General features: G+C 40.3%; 1 protein-coding gene across 4 annotated transcripts in view; it reads right to left on the reverse strand.

Moving 5' to 3' along the window:
* Positions 1 to 6,144, reverse strand: part of LOC136864009 (structural maintenance of chromosomes protein 1A) — a 679,773-nt gene extending 673,629 nt beyond the window's left edge. For all 4 annotated transcript variants that reach the window (XR_010859243.2, XR_010859244.2, XR_010859242.2 and 1 more), the window contains exon 1: positions 5,931 to 6,144. Coding sequence is in view for 1 of the 4 variants with exons in the window: in XM_067140505.2 (XP_066996606.2) it covers positions 5,931 to 6,042 (112 nt within the window). In the remaining 3 variants the exon portion in view is untranslated. The remainder of the gene's footprint in view (positions 1 to 5,930) is intronic.
* Positions 6,145 to 17,541: the final 11,397 nt, after the last annotated feature.

The raw sequence follows: 17,541 nt of genomic DNA on the forward strand, positions 1-17,541 counted from the left end.
ATCAGATGGCTCACTATGCGCAACTGTATTCCAAACAGGAAGTGATGTCACCATCTTAGTTCTAATATATTTCATATTCACACATCTGTGAGTTGCGGAATACACAACAAGGTAATCAGACTAATCAAAGATGGTGGGGTGAGGGTGGAGGAGGATGATGGAAAAATAAAATCACTTGCAATGGAAGAAAGATAAAGACACAGGGATAGAAGAGAGATGAAGATAAAAAGAAAGTTTTTAAAAGGTGTTAGCAGGGGAAAGATTTAAATAATACAAAGAAAGTTAAGGAGATGAGAGTAAAAAGAAATTAAGTAAGAGGTACATGGAGATGATGATATATCGTCACTACTGTGCCAAAACTGCAAATGTGTCAATGCTCTTTTCATCGAATATTTCCCTCACGACTGGTTACGCCTACCAGCCACATATTGATATGCTGTCCATCAGAACAATTTTTGTTGAGTTTATTTTCCTATAAGCATGTGTAAAAGAAAATAAATCTTACTGTACCGTACTGTACTGTAGAAATGTAGGCTTGCATGACATATTTACCCACTCCTAGGATAAGGATGTATTTAAGGCTGGGAGGCAAGATCGGTCTTAAGGGAAATAATGAACAGGAAGAGCATTGTCACATTCACGGTCTTGACACAGCAACGATGATATGACACACAGAGTGATCCATCTAGTAATGAGGCAAGTATGAATTTGGGAGAGGGAAAGAGAAAAGAAACAGACAGAGATAGTGAAGGACAGGACAGGAAAGAGAACTACATACCCAAATCATTAACAGCTGGTAACTAGGTATTGCTTAATTGATAGCCAATATCCCTGTTGAAATTATTAGGAATTTTACGTATCTCCACTACTTCCCACAAGACCCTAGACCTATGGTGTAAGAGTTTAAACTTCTTGGAACATGTCATCATGACCCGACGATAGGAAATGCTCAGCTTCTGCTGACTTGTATGAGTGGTTGAAAGGGATATTTCTTCGGTGTTTCTTGATGCGAGTACCAATGGACCAGCATGTCCGGCCAATGTGTACCTTGCCTCAAGTACAGGGTTTTTCGTACACCCCAGGGTGTATTAATGGGGACAATTTTTCCTTATTTTTACCTACACTGTGATGAATTTGTATGACTACCAATCATGGTTTTTATACCATACTTACAGAGGATCTTAGCAATTCGGTCTGTAGTATTGTGGATATACGGAAGGTAAGCAGTTTCGACCACTTGCATGTGATTCTGAGTGTATCCATCTCCTCATAGATAGCTGATGGTTCACAAATTTACTTCATCCCCGTGGTGAGTGTAATAATATCCTGTTCTTGTACCATGTGGTGGTGGGAATCTGCCATGGAGATAACGATTTGTGTGTGTAGGCTTGCGGTAGACATAGTGTCCTATGGAACTGTCCGACTTCTTTCTCATTCGTACACCCAAAAGAGGAAGGCATCCATCCAACTCAACCTCCATCATGAATTTAACTGAAGACTGAAAATTGGCTCCGCGATTATGTTCCACTTCTCTATTCAAACAGTTCTTGACGAAGTTGCATTTCCACCTCTTTTCTTACTCTTTCAAGGAAGATACCAGCGTCAGGTCATCTGCACGTATAAGCATTTTCACGTAGTCTGCTTTTGCTGCTTAGACTCCTTCGTGTGTTGCAATATTGAAACGTATAGGGCTCAACGAGTCCTCCTGCAAAACACCTACACTTCGGAGTAGTCCTAATGGTTTCGAGGTCATGACAAGATCGTTGATGGATTGTTCTCCATTAAAATGTTTCCCATTAGGCTTATTAAGTAATATGGCAGTCCTATGTTATGTAGTTTTTCAAATAATATGCTTCTGTTTATAGAGTCCAAAGCTTTTTCGAAGTCTACAAATACTGTGTACAGTTTTCCACCTGTAAATCTAAGTGCCAGTATCTCCTCATGTGGGCATTTTGTTGCCTGGATTGTTGATTGTTCAGGCCGAAATCCAAATTGTTCCTGGAGATTATTCGGTCTGCAAATGCCATTATTCTCCTCATAAAGAGCTTTGTCAGTCTTGAAAAATGCTGATTCAAGGTTATATATCTCAATGCGAGTTAGGGTCTGGTGTCAACTATACCCTTGTAAAGCACTTGGAGTGTAGCTTCCCTCCATTGTCTGGGATGTTGCCCCAAAGTAAGCACTGATTTAAAAGGTTGGTGATGTCTTAGGACTATGGGGGATCCTAAAAAGACATGTCCATCACAATGGATGGCAATGTGTGACAGTGGATGAGCTGAAAAATGCAATTCAGTTTGTGCGGGTAGCAATCTCATTAGTAGAAATAAATACCCTTATTCACTCAATGCCTAAGAGAATTTTTGAAGTTATTAAGAACACTGGAGGTTCAACTAAACACTAGATATTTATTGCAAATTTACTGAGTGATTCTAGTTTATCCTGTAAAACTACAAAGGTGCCTTTATACTAAGTTCCATCTAAAGGACAGCATCTTTTCAGTTTTCCAGTACCGTTTCTGAAAGAATAATAGCAACTAATTTTTATATGCTTTATCGGCAATTATTTATATTCAATATCTACCAAAGTTAAGGTAGAAATGTGGTTCTCGGCAATAAAATTGTTCTCATACAAAAAGTAAGCAACTTTAACCTATATGCACAAAGGTCCATCAAATAAGTCCTCTATGGTAGATCAGTTGATTGCCCATCAATTTTGATTTCTGATTGCACTGCAGAAAACCTAACCCACCATCAAACTGCTCCGATTTATTGATTGAAGGTCTGAACAGGAAATAGATCGGCAAAGTGACATCTTGCCACCCAATTTTTGTTAACATTATAAGAAAATTTAAATTATGCAAATCTTACTTAAAATTCCTTACAGCGGTGCTGTGATCTTGCATCCGGGAGATAGTGACGACGATGGGTTAGGAAAGGCCTAGGAGTTGGAAGGAAGTGGCCGTGTCCTTAATTAAGGTACAGCCCCAGCATTTGCCTGGTGTGAAAATGGGAAACCACGGAAAACTATCTTCAGGGCTGCCGACGGTGAGATTCGAACCCACTATCTTCCAGATGCAAGCGCACAGCCGTGCACCCCTAACCGCACGGCCAACTCGCCCGGTAGATTGAGGTTGTATGCGAGACTAATTCTACGGGGAAAAAAAAAATGTGTTATTCTAATCACACCTTCTACACAAACTTCAATTTCATATCAATGAAATGTTTATCGGGATATATTTAATGAAAGAATAGCATCCTTGAGTTTAAGACTGCAGGCATTGATTGGAGAATGGTAGATGGTAGGGGTGGTAGATGGAGAAAGGGCAAGCCCCACATACATGGAAGTGAATCAAACACTGATTGCTTTTTCTGCAACTCAAACAGAATGATTGCAAATCAAACCCACATTGATTGCCAATCAAATTTTGATTGGCTTTTCTGCAACCAGGCATTATACTGTCCAGTAGGAATGCTTTTCTCCTTTTGTGTTTTCCCTGTGCTCCTGATCTTTTACGAGCTGTATTTATCTTATGTGTCTTCCCTTTTCCTGTTTTTATCCAGTTGTCATCTTATCCTACATTTCCTGCATCAAGACTGAAGATATTTTCATGATGCATCCTCAGTAAATGTTGATGCCCGTCCACCAGATGAAGCTCGCCTGGGTCTGAGAAGAGATGATGTAAGTTCAGAGGAATTGGATTGATAAAGAGAAAGACCATCTACTCAAGGAAGGCAGTATACGACGATGTGGTGATTGTCCTTGTCCTCTTGTGTTTTCATGTTTTTCTTCATCTCCTCTTTCTGTTTTTGCAATTTGCTTTATGTAGCACCAACACTATCTACTCAAGGACGGCAGTATACAACGATGTGGTGATTGTCCTTGCCCTCTTGTGTTTTTCTTCATCTCCTCTTTCTGTTTTTACAACTTGCTTTATGTTGCACCAACACAGATAGGTCTTATGGCGACAATGGGATGGGAAATGGCCTGGAGTGGGAAGGAAGCAATCATGGCCTTGATTAAGGTACAGCTCCAATATTTGTACATAGGGAGCCACAGAAAACCATCTTCATGGCTACCAAGAGTGCGTTTCAAACCATAAATGAAAAAAAGGTCTGCTTTAAAAAGGTAAGATCATCAACAAATTTTAGAAACAACTGAACAATGGTGACATGTTCCACCCTGAATATCTCAAAGTCGCTTAAGTGCGGCCAGTATCCAGTATTCGGGAGATCGTGGGTTCGAACCCCACTGTCGGCAGCCCTGAAGATGGTTTTCCGTGGTTTCCCATTTTCACACCAGGCAAATGCTGGGGCTGTACCTTAATTAAGGCCACGGCCGCTTCCTTCCCACTCCTAGCCCCTTCCTGCCTCATCGTCGCCATAAGACCTATCTGTGTCGGTGCGACGTAAAGCAACTAACAGAGAGAGAGAATATCTCAAATACATTGCCCATGATAAGAACCACACTCTCCTGAAGAGGAGTCTTTGAGTTACTACTCTCATGCAAATTAATGCATTTGGCAATATTTTATTTTGATTGACATTTGTCATCACAGCAATAAAATTTAATGGAAGTTTAGTAGGCCTACAGAGGGTATTACGGAAGGCATAAACCTAAATGATACCAAATTACCTGCTACTTGTGCTAGATACTTCATACGAAAAATCATTGTACAACATACTTCTCTCGTATGAAAGAAACTTAAGTCTCCTCCAACATACTTCTTGCAAACAATTGCATAGTAATGAAAATAAAGGGCCGGCCACGTCTCAAATATAGGGTGGTTACATCAATAACCAAATGTGGGGATACGATGTAGAATCCCACTTTGGATGCCTTGTTTTTGTTTTGTGTTTTACAATTTGCTTTATGTCGCACTGACACAGGCATGTCATGGCAACGGTAGGATAGGACTACGAGTGGGAAGAAAGTGGCCGTGGCCTTAATTAAGGTACAGCCCCAGCATTTGCCTGGTGTAAAAATGAGAAACCACGGAGAGCCATTTTCAGGACTGCCAACAGTGGAGTTCGAACCTACGAGGATTGGAACTCAAATAGTGGCAACACTGCTGTGGAGACACTAGGCAATGGAATCTAATATTGTCGCTAGTAGCACACTTCGTTACATACCTACCTTACCTCAGAGCAAATGGACTCGCCCTTCCCACATCACCTGCGTGCGCACAAGCGAGAGAAATAGTCACTTGTGAGCTAGCGGTCAAACATAACGTCACTATGTTTTCCAAACAGGAACAACGGAGTTGGATCGAGACTGAATGTGCCACCAGTCCTACAGCACGACAGTGTCATCAAGGTCTACAAGAGCGGCAACACTTTCTGCAGAATCCACCCATCATTTTGCATGACAATGCTCGGGCGCATACAACGCAAGCTGTGGCTGATTTGTTCGGTCGATGGGACTGGGAAGTACTGTACCATCCACCATACTCCCCGCACCTAAGTCCTTGTGACTTCGATTTGATTCCGAAGATGAAGGAACCACTTCGTGGCATTCGCTTCAGAACTGTTGCAGAGATTCGATAGGCAGTAGTCCGCTTCATTCGCACCATCAACAGAACAGGCTCTGCTAAAGGTATACTACGACTTCTACATCGCTGACAACGGGTTATACACAACGCTGGTGACTACACTGAAGGACAGTAAAGGTTGCTAACATGTAACTCTTTTGTATCTGTTGTAAATAAATAGCTGCCACTATTTAAGTTCCAACCTTCGTACTATCTCTCGAATGCAAACTCACAGCTGCGCCACCCTAACCGTACGGCCAACTTGCTCGGTCCGCTTTGGATGGATATGAGGGCGAAAAAAATAACATAATAGCATATCATATATAATAAGCTGTTGCTCTGTTCCAGATCACGATGTAATTTTATACTGTACGGGAGGGAAGATTAACAATCATACGCTTACCGGATCCATTGGGTCCAATTACTGCAGTAAATGATTTCAGAGGTCCAATAGAAACACTTCCTTTGTAAGACTTAAAATTGTCAACTTCAATAACATTCAATATTGCAGGCATTTTGGCAGGCTGTTTCAAAATTCAATCATCAAAACAAATTAACTGATATTTATGCGAATAGCATAAACAACGGACCGAGTGACAGATAGATAAACACAGGTACACATAGATAAACAGCCCTGAAACAGAAAAACATCGCGACATGGTTGCCAATATCTCAACATGAAAATATTATGACTATCGTAAATACATTTCTCCCAGAGTCATCTACAGTAAATGTAGACAGCTATGATTTCTCCCCTTCAGAATTGTATAAATTATTTCATTTATTGATATTACATTGCTGCTAGTCGTAACTGAAGTGGATAAAGACAGTGGACTTGAATGAGTCTTAATAAAGCAGGGATGAATAATGCAAATCTTGCCCGCTAGGTAGCGTAGTGGTAATATACTAATAAAATAATTTATTGCGGCCGAATGGTCATAATGTTACATATATGTCTTATTCCTTTTAGAATTTGACCTGCATAATAATACAGCATATTTCCTAGTTCTGATCAGTCATGTCACTCCTTGCTATATTCCACTATTGACCTGGTTCGGTTTGGACACGTGGTTAAATGGTAAGTTCCGCATGTTCTGGTACAGACGTGCACATTAATGGTGTCCTGTCATAAACAATCAACACTGCCCCACTCCAGTACTGAAAAGAAGGGGAGAGAGTGAAGGGGTAGTGCTGAAGGCACAGTGACTCACCTTCTCGCTTAACGCATGGACTGCATGCAGACAGCCCGCTACAGGACTTCGTTGTGATCGAAATGGGCACAGTGGCGGATGTATTGAGGTACAGCATTAGGTTACCTACTCGTCCGGCCCCGCGGTGTACGGAGCAACGCGTCCGGCCGCCCCGGGTTCGATTCCTGGCCGGGCCAGGAGGTTTAAATTGTAAATGATCATATCCCTGGCCTGGGGACTGCGTGTCTGTGTCGTCCTTAACGTTTCTCACATTCAACACTTCCGCAATTCCAATTACATGCAGGCTCATATATTGTGCAAGTAGAGGCAAAAGAACTCTATAGGTCGACGCCCCGAAGAAATAGCATTTTAACATAAAAATTAAAAAGTAGCCTACTCTGTTAATTACAGTATTAAGAGATAAAGGAAGTTTTTAACCGAAAAGTATTTTATACTACTTAGGAATATTCTGTAGCTGCGTTGTATCGGGTCTACCAATCCTTCTTCACCTCGTTCTTGCCATATTTCTGTCCATCTCCAAACTGTCTTAAGACTGCATGGTATTGCTTGTGCTATTGCTTGGGGGACCATGTCAGCCTCTCACATGCCAATAATACGGCCTCGATTCACCTGTGATAGGATAGCAGCCATCTTATTACAATGTTACAGTATAATGCCGGAATACACACACAGTGTATTCAGCACTACCTGTTCACTCCCATCCCCTCTTCTTCAGTACTGGAGTGGCCTTCAACACTATCCCTTTACTCTCTCCCCTCCTTTTCAGTACTGGAGTGGGGCAGTGTTGATTGTTTATGTCGGGACACCATTAATGTGCGTGCGTGTACATAGTTCACACACGCAGTTTTCATCTAGATCATGAAACAATTTTCGGGAGCATACCTCATGGTGGAAACCATGAACTGCAAGCTTGGTCACGACTTGCCTCATTTCACACAGAGGTTGCGTCCATCTTCTGTCTAGCATCGCATTTGTAGTGTAGAATTCCATCGGTATATCCCGCTTTTTATTCTGTAGATCTTGGAGCAGCTTGTTGTAACATTCCGTAATCGGTACGGTAGTATCGTAGTTGAGTTATGCGTAGATCCTCTATTAGGAACGTTTCTCTTGCAAGCTCGTATACCGGTCTGGATCCGGTTGTCTTTGATACACCAAGGGCTCTTTTGAGAAATCTAGATTTTGTCTTTCCTCTCTTCCAATTGCCTGTAGTTAAGGAATTCCCATATTAGCTCGAGTCCATATGTCAGAACGGGCAGCACCTTCGTTTGAAAAAGTACGGTACCATTGCTGTTTCCAGTAAAATGAGGTTTATATGTCCAATGTCGTTTATAGCTTTTATTACGGCGGTTGTTTTTGATCGTATGTGTAGCCTAAAGCTTCTTTCTGTAACCTGTAGGGTAATGCCTAGGTATTTGAAATTGTTGACTATTTTCAGTTCCTTGTCGTTGCAGGACACTTGGTTAAAAACTGCTGGCCTTCCACCGTTTCGAAAAATTATCATTTCCGTCTTGTCCTCATTGATTATAACTTCCTTTTTCTGGGCCCAGTCACTTACAGTAGTATGTCAACTGCATTTTGCAAGTCATTTATCTGCTCTGAAGCTAATGCCATATCATCCGCATCAGTGGCGTATGCTGGTATCAAGACGTGGGCTACCACTAGACTTAGGTTTTTCTTTTTCGATAGTTGGTTTAGGGAACATCAAGCCTTAAGCATTTTGAGCTTCAGCCAACAGCCAACGGAGTTGCCCGCTGTGTTGTCAAGGCTGCTTCACAAGCTACTGGCCTGGCCTCTGCCACCGCCAATACTCAACACCTAATCAATCGAGTTGGTAGCCTAAGGTTTAGCAAATTGAAGTCCAGCTTTGAGGCTAAATGAATAGAATGTTTTGTCTTTGGTCCGACGGCTCCGGTTCAATTTTCAGAATCAACCCCCTCATAGTGTTAATTCCCCTGACTTGGGAACTGGGTGTTTATGACGTCTTCGCCATTCATTTTATCCTTATTAGGTCACCACCAAGCCTATGTAGATGCCATGCACCATTATTATTATTATTATTATTATTATTATTATTATTATTATTATTATTATTATTATTATTATTATTATTATTATCGTTAAATAACAATGTTGAATTTTACAGCGGTCGTACCCATCGTTCAATGGTTAATTATCTTCCTCGGAAGATCAGTGGTGGTGTCCGACCCATGATCACGGGTTCGATTACAACCAACAAAAGAGAACACTAAACCTGAAAGATTGCGTATCATTTTAGCAGATCTACCAATAAAAAGAAAACTATATTACTCCTATACCAGTGTCTTCCTACAAGGATGTAGATGTAAACGGGAGTGAAATACCAGCACTCCGTCATCTATCTTATTTAAGGCAGAAGGATGAGGTAGGAAGTATAAACGATGAGTAACGCATGGTGATAGCAGTGGCAATCTGACGGACCGAAGCCTAGCATAGCTATCCTCCGCCGGTCCCCGCGCCTGTAGGCAGACAGCAGCAAGCCGCGTGAGGCGAGTCAATGGGAAGGGACGAAAGTCTGGGCTGCAATATCAGTCTCCGAAGCCTTGTTCTCAGAAATACGTGCGACGTGTTTTCTCTTTGCTTTCAAGTTTTGCAAATGGAACAATGTGTCAGATGCTTACTATATAACGTGCTTTAGATTTCCATCGCTCGCATTTGAGGTATGGGCTTCACTGATAGCCTTGGTAGCCCTCAGCATACGCCACTGATCCGCATATATGTATTACTTTGCCTTTGTTGTTTCTAGAATTCTGTCACCAACATCGTGTGTGAGCACATTAAATAGGGTGAGGCTTCTAACTTGTTCATATGTATAGTTCTGTAATCAACAAAGACTACATAAAATTTGCCGTTAGGTTTCTCCAACGTCATTATATGTCGTAATAGATTCTCTGCTGCCATGAGTGTGGACCTTTGCTTACATTGCCACATTGTGCTTCTGGCAGCAGTGGGTCTATAATTACATTTATCCTGGACGTCAGTATCCCTGTTAATAGCTTCAGGGCAACCGACTCCAATGCAATTCCCCGGTACGAGTTTGGATCATCAGTACTCCCCTTTCCCTTATATAGTAGCTTAATTGCTGATTTCTTCCATTCACTCACCAAGTGAGTGGTAATATACAGTATGCGCTTTCCATTTCTCGATTGTTTTACGTGAGACTTACGTGGACTACTTCTAAATTTATGATAATCGAAAGGAAACTTTTACTTTAAGTGCACGAAAATGAAATGACCATATTCTACTGATGTTTTGAAAGAGGTGGGAAATAATATAGGGTAAATGACGATTGCGGATTTGACAGCGCGGTTGAAGGATAAGGTCGGGAATAATCCGGAAAGAAGCAAGAGTAGACTAAAAGGAAGGACTAGAAGTAGCAAACTTTTCTTTTCTTTTTTGTTAAGATTAAATTCTTTAAGTGGAAATGGCCTTTGAAAAACATGCGTGATTCATATATTTTAGGTATGAGGCGTATCTAAGGCACAATATTGGTAGATACGACTGCAGTGCCCAAGGCTACGTCCACTGCTACTGAATTGAATTCCCCTTCAGCGCACGAGTTTCAAGACCATGTTACAGGTCATAAGATAGACATATATATTTCAAATTTGGAATTGATGATTTTTTTCGTAGACCTACATAGGCAATTAATATTCTCGAAATGTCGAGATTTGTAGGCAGTTAACATTCTCGAAAGGCTGAGATATGTACAAAGACATCTTGAATCTGTTGAAATATTTTTTATACGCCACACAGGCGACTTGGAAATCCAGTGCTTCCATCTTCTCAAGTCAAAACTCCCCACGCAACAAACCAGAAAGATAACCCAACAAGACAGGGCAAAAAAGAAATGCTTTGACCTATGCCAACGCATGAGATGCCATCTACCGGGATGAGGAGAGATTACGTGGTGGTAACAAAACATGACGGGGAAGAGTAGCAGTTCACAATTGATACAAGAGGTCGCTAGGAACGTGAAGTCTTCAGAACAGGCAAACGTAGTACAAAATGATATGGTACAGTTGAAATAAAACAGCTGTACCATGTAAACTTTCAAACTGTCCATCATATTTAAACAAGATATCCACATTCCATTCAGATGCACCATCAGAGAAGAAAGAAACGCAAGAAGCAAGAGCATTATATACAGCTATTGCCGACAGTTTAAACACATTATGTGAATTCAGGGAAAAATGATCCTTTCAAACATATGATGACTTAACTGAGGGATGACACCTCTAATATCTAAAGATGAGTTCCGACAGCTAGGGCTGGAGTGAAGAGCAATGCACGTGCCATTTCTCGATGCTGCCACATTCCAGCATTCCTTTCTCTTACCCGTCGCTTCCGGCTCACTTGTTCCCTCGTTCATTCAGACCGCTGTGTTCTGTTGTAGACGACCTGGCCAGACTGTGACTGACTTGGCCACATGTTCGTTATCTTTAACAGGGACCGGGCTGATAATCTCAGACAGTAGAGCGCTGGCCTTCTGATCCCAACTTAACATTTCGATCCTGGCTCAGTCCGGAGGTATTTTAAAGTGCAACAGGACGTAAAATCAATAACATTATTCTTTAACAGGGGTGGTACCTATAGCCTGACAAATCCTTCAACATATCCCTTGTCCTATACTTTGTCTCTGTACACGTTATTGGCATAAATATAGGACGTAAAACAGTTTCTCTTAGTTGGTGATGAATTGTCACACCACGGCCGGCGGTATTTTTTTCACGAGGTGGACGAGTCCTGGGCCTCCTCTACCTCGAGGAGTATTCGTCGTACTCGAAATATGTATTGAAATACAATGATTGTACGTAATTACTATTTAAAATACGGTTACATACTAACAGCCACAAAACAGAAATAGAATGCCACTCACACTGAACTGCTTGCGACAAGATCTAACTCAGAAGTGAGAGGTTTGGCAACTTCAAGCAAGACGAGCTGGCCAGAAGATTTATCTCCATGGCAACCACAGTCGCCCCACCCTCGTTTCAATGGCAACCATAGCCCCAATCCTTTTACCCCACCCCGGCAGGCAGTAAACGGACCTTCCTCTAAGAACTGTCAGAAATTAACTTTAGATATTAGAGGTATAAGTTATGTAAGTGTTGGTGATAAATGGTCGGTTGTAAATAAGAATCAGAGTGTTATTTTTCTGTACATAGATTCTGACAAAGTGCCATGTGATACTGTATATATAATTATTGATGAAAACCTCAATGATAGTGTATTTTAAACTGGTTATGAAATTAACTATAAATATATTCCTAAAGTAGTGTCTTCTATTCCAGAAGTAGAAAATATCACGACAACCTGTCAGGGTTCCATGTTAGAAGGAACTAATCACCAGTGTACTGATCTCATTGTGCAACTCACGGACAACTTAAATTGAGGAGCTAAAAAAGCAAAAAAACTGTCCAATTCTTAAAATCCCAACTTCAGTTATGTGTTACACAACCTGAAAGACATATGTTTCACTCAAACGTATTGATACTCACATCTTCACTGTTTTTCATATCAGCCCATGCACTTACATTCTAAAGAAGTTATGGATGTATTATTCTACCTCACCCAAACACCATAAGAAAGTCCCCGATGAAGACACATCAAGTTTTCTGAATAATTTTAAATCCAGTGGAGGTAACTTACAGAAGAAGAAAACCAACCGAAAGTCAAGATCGCCAAAAATTCATCTCTACGCAGACAGTCAAGGGCGGGGTATGGCAGAAGGCATCAGGGACGAGCTGCAGAATCCAGAAACTGAGGTTTTAGGACTAATAAAACCAGCTGCCAATATTGAAGACGTCCTTTCAAGTTGTGATCCTGTTTTAGAGAAGGACAATTATGCGGTGATTGTGAGTGGTACAAATGACATTGCTGCAAATGAAGGTGAGGAACTAATTACGACCCTCAGAGATAAGATTTCCAAACTACCTGACTCAAAGTAATTGTAGTTAATGTGCCACCCAGGTATGACCTTTTAGAGGACTCGTGTGTGAACAAAGCTGGACATGATGTAAATATAAAAGTCAAGAGATTATGTAAATGTTTTAGAAATGTCTATGTAGCAGGTACTTTAGGTCTTGGCAGGCAAATGTTCACTAGGCATGGGTTGCATCTGAATGGTAATGGAAAAGCAACTCTCTGTAGACAAATTGCTACAATTATCAACAGAGATTTGCAAACTCATCTGCACATAAGAAAATCCATACCACTAAACTGGCACATACAGGGAAACTTGCCAGAAAACCCAGATCCTTGAATAAAGATCTATGTACAATGACCTGGGTTCCAGGGAAGTTCTCAACTCACGAGTCAAATGTAACACTATAAAATAGTAGGAATATTACAGTAATACCAGACAACATCTTTCAGTGGACCAACCTATACCTCCAGTCAAGGTTTCAAGAGAGCATTATGTAAATTCAGACCTTATTGTTTTTCATATCAATCTTCAATCAAATGGAAATAAGCTAGGTGAACTTGAAATATTCTTGAATTCATTTCCAGTTGATATTTTATGTATTAATGAACATTGGCTTGTATAGGATGAGGTTGGTTTTTATATCCCAGCGGGATATGAGATTGTTACATATTTTTTTAGAAATAGGACTTCAAATGGGGGAGTTGCAATATGTGGGAAAATAAACACCAATATGAAATACACTGTTTTAGATTTAGAGGAGTACTGTATAGAAAAGCTATTTGAAGTGGCTGGGGTGATATTTACAAATACTAAATTGATAATTATTTCCCTGTACCGAACACCAGATTCTGATACCCATGCTTTTCTGAACGTGTGGGATCATTTTGTAGAGTACATAGCAAGGTATTGGAATTACGAAATCTATTTCATAGGTGATATTAATATTTTAGTTGAATCATCCATCAAAATACAAATTTGTGATATTCTCACGTCTTGTGATTTCTATCTTGCCAATGATCAACCCACCAGGAAAAATTCTTGTTTGGACAACATAATCACTAATGTTCAAAACAGTGACTTCACGTGTGGTGTTACAGAGCATATATTGTCTGATCATAGTGGTCTCTGGCTAAAATTAAAAACTGAATTGGAAAAGCAACATGACAATAGGCAATTTAAACATTTCAGGAGGGTGGGAGAAAATAACATTTTAAAGCTAAGAAATAAATTAATTAACATCAATTTTGAAAACATCATACTAAACTCTAATAATGCCTCGGAAGTAACTGAACATTTTATACAGTTACTAGGTTATTGCGTCGAAGAGTGCTGTCCTAGAACTACAAAGGTAATTAATGGATCAGGTAAACTCAAAGGGAAGCATAAAGTGAAATGGTACACTCCTCGCCTTGCAACTATCAGGAACTTAATGATGATCTATTACAATAAAGCAAAACAAGGAAAACAAACAGATAAAGAAAATTATGCCCCCATTAAAAATCTACTGTAAGAAAATTCAACTGGCAAAACAACAAGCTAATGATTATTTCATTAATAACTCTAAAAATAAATCTAAAGCAGCCTGGTCCATCATAAATGATGAAATTGGGAGGGCAAAGAGGGAGAATCCTGTGCCAATAGAAGCAAATGTACTTAATGAATACTTTATAAATAGTGCCAAACATATGAATATCAGTAGCACGTCGGGGGACAATGAAACTGCATAAGTTACAACAATCTACTAAAGAATAGTGTAACTCCTGAAAATAACAGACCCCCTCTTTAAATGGCAAGTTATAAACCCTAAGAAAGTCTGCAAAATAGTCTCAGAAGTAAATTCTTTAAACTGTGAAGACTACTATGACATAAGTAATTTTCTTCTTAAACAAATTATTGATATAATAATAATCATCCCTGTAACTCGCCTCATCAATTGGATACTGGTTAAGGGGACTTCCCCAGACTGTCTGAAAATTACAGTTACAATTCCTGTGTTTAAGAATGGAGATGTTATGGATTCAGGCAGTTATCGACCCATTTCAATTGTTCCAATCATATCTAAGATAACAGAACATTGTATAAATGAACAGCTATCTGTATATTTTGAAAAGTATAATTTATTAAATGCTGCACAGTTTGGGTTCAGAACAAATAAATCCACCATTAAAGCCTTAGAGGCTGTTATGACTGAAGTAATTCAAGGCTTTGAGTCTCGCCACATTACAAGTGCTACACTGTTAGACCTCAGCAAAGCTTTTGATTCAGTACCGCACAATACATTAGTAAGTAAGCTTAGCTACTATGGCGTGAAAGATTTAGAGTTATTATTAATTACATCCTACCTCAATGACAGGTATCAAATTTTACTGGTAGAAAATCAACTATCTAGGGCTGTCAAAGTAAAAACAGGGGTGGCTCAGCGTTCAGTTATAGGAACTTTCCTCTTCCTTGTGTATATAAATGATATTGTTAGTAATTTACCCTGTAGGTCAGTGCTCTATGCACATGATATTACTATCCTGACAAGCAATAGAGACTTAAAATATGTTGAGGAGGAAAGGATAGAAATGCTACACAAATCATCCTCTTCGTTGCAGGCAAATAAACTAATCCTAAATAATAACTAGACAGAAGTGATCTACATCCATTTAATTAATTCAGGTCTGGGTAATAATGATCAAAATTCTGTCAAATTATTGGGTTTGTATCTGGATTGTAAATTAACCTGGAACACACACACGCAAAAGTTATATACAAAACTGGCTAGAGTGATATTTTTGCTTCGCAAACTCAAAGGATCAGTTAGTAGTAGTCAGATGATGAATGCATACTATGCCTCCTTTCCAGTGGCGTATCCTGGAATCTCCAATGAGGCATGCAACTAGTAACCATGCAGTTAACACAATGTATTAAGTAAATTTCAATTCTACTCACCCTAATTACATGTAGGTGAACTCGAGCCAAACAGTTTTACTGTAAGTTTCTGGATTGAACGTTCGTACACAATTCTCGTTTTCTGTTTTTAAATTTACGAGGGTCCGCCTCTGTGGTGTAGAGGTTAGTGTGATTAGCTGCCACCCCCGGAGGCCCGGGTTCGATTCCCGGCTCTGCCACGAAATTTGAAAAGTGGTACGAGAGCTGGAACGGAGTCCACTCAGCCTCGGGAGGTCAAATGAGTAGAGGTGGGTTCGATTCCCACCTCAGCCATCCTGGAAGTGGTTTTCCGTGGTTTCCCACTTCTCCTCCAGGCAAATGCCGGGATGGTACCTAACTTCAGGCCACGGCCGCTTCCTTCCCTCTTCCTTGTCTATCCCTTCCAATCTTCCCATCCCCCGCAAGGCCCCTGTTCATCATAGCAGGTGAGGCAGCCTGGGCGAGGTACTGGTAATCCTCCCCAGTTGTATCCCCCGACCCAAAGTCTGAAGCTCCAGTACACTGCCCTTGAGGCAGTAGAGGAGGGATCCCTCGCTGAGTCCGAGGGAAAAGCCAACCCTGGAGGGTAAGCAGATTAAGAAGAAGTAGAAGAAGAAGAAATTTACGAGGGAAGGTAGAGGTCTCCCGGCTTTAACCATTTGAATCTTTTCATCAAACGAACGGCCAGTAAATGGCTTTTCAAACTGATTTACAATTATATCCGTTTTAGACTCATCCATCGTTAATACCACATGTGTGCAAAATATAATAAAACACCGAAAACACAATGAATTAACTCACTAGTTAGCCACAACTCAAGCACTGGAGGTAAGTCACCCCAGTGGCATTGGTCAGTTTCGTCACGTTGGGTACTCGCTGGGGGGTAATCTGTGGGTCCCGTTCGCTGTAAAGATGCTGACTTTCTCCAAGTTGCTAACAGATGGCAGAGGGTAGCACGGGTATGGGGTGATAAATTCTGACCAAGTTTCAATTGCAGCGACATCGTTCGGAGGGTTTCAGAACTACGTCTGCCACCGAATGGAATTTTAAGATTGAATGCCTTACATCCTTAACTCCTCCATTCGCTGTCTCTTTTTTCCTAGAGTGGTGTAGACGGCGAGACTACACCAGCACCACACGTAGTCAAGCAACGGAACCAGTACAGTTGCGCGGACATTTTGAACTTCTGAGAGATGAAATCGTTAATATTTGACTTGAAACAACCTAAAATCGTACATCAGACAGTTCTTTGTGTTATCATAACGCATGCAATGAATGCCTTGCATTCAAGGAGAATACGTCCCTGCTCCTTTCACACACACTTATCATATGGTACGATGTTATGGGGTAACTCAACAGGGGCTCAAGATGTGTTCAAGTGGCACAAGAAGGCAATAAGATGTATTAAAAGTAAGGCCACAAGGGAGTCATGTAGACCTATGTTCCAAGACCTTGCAATTATGACTCTTCCCTCATTATACATTTATCATAGTATACTCAATACTAAAGAAAATCTCATCGACCTAACAACTTGCAGAAATATACACTCATATGGCATAAGATATAGGAACGATTTAGATTTACCACATGTTAGGCTGAGGAAAACACAAGAAAATGATAGGTATAATGGCATTAAATTATTCAACAAACTACCTGCCCATGTAAAGGATATGCCCCTACGTAACTTCAAAAGAACCCTTAAAAATTGATTGACGTCCAATAGCTTCTACTCAGTATCCGAATTTGAAGGAAAAATAACACTGTTTCAAGGTAGGTAATAAGGGCCAATACCATCCTAACACGTCGGTAAATTAGTAATTATTTATCACTCCCTTTGACGAATAGTGTTATATTTATTTTAACTCTTGTGTATATAGTTGTATTTATTTATTGTGCTTAATGGGATACTTGTAATATTTTGTAAC

Source organism: Anabrus simplex, chromosome 2, assembly GCF_040414725.1.
Source record: "Anabrus simplex isolate iqAnaSimp1 chromosome 2, ASM4041472v1, whole genome shotgun sequence".
In the NCBI taxonomy this organism is placed as follows: domain Eukaryota; kingdom Metazoa; phylum Arthropoda; class Insecta; order Orthoptera; family Tettigoniidae; genus Anabrus; species Anabrus simplex.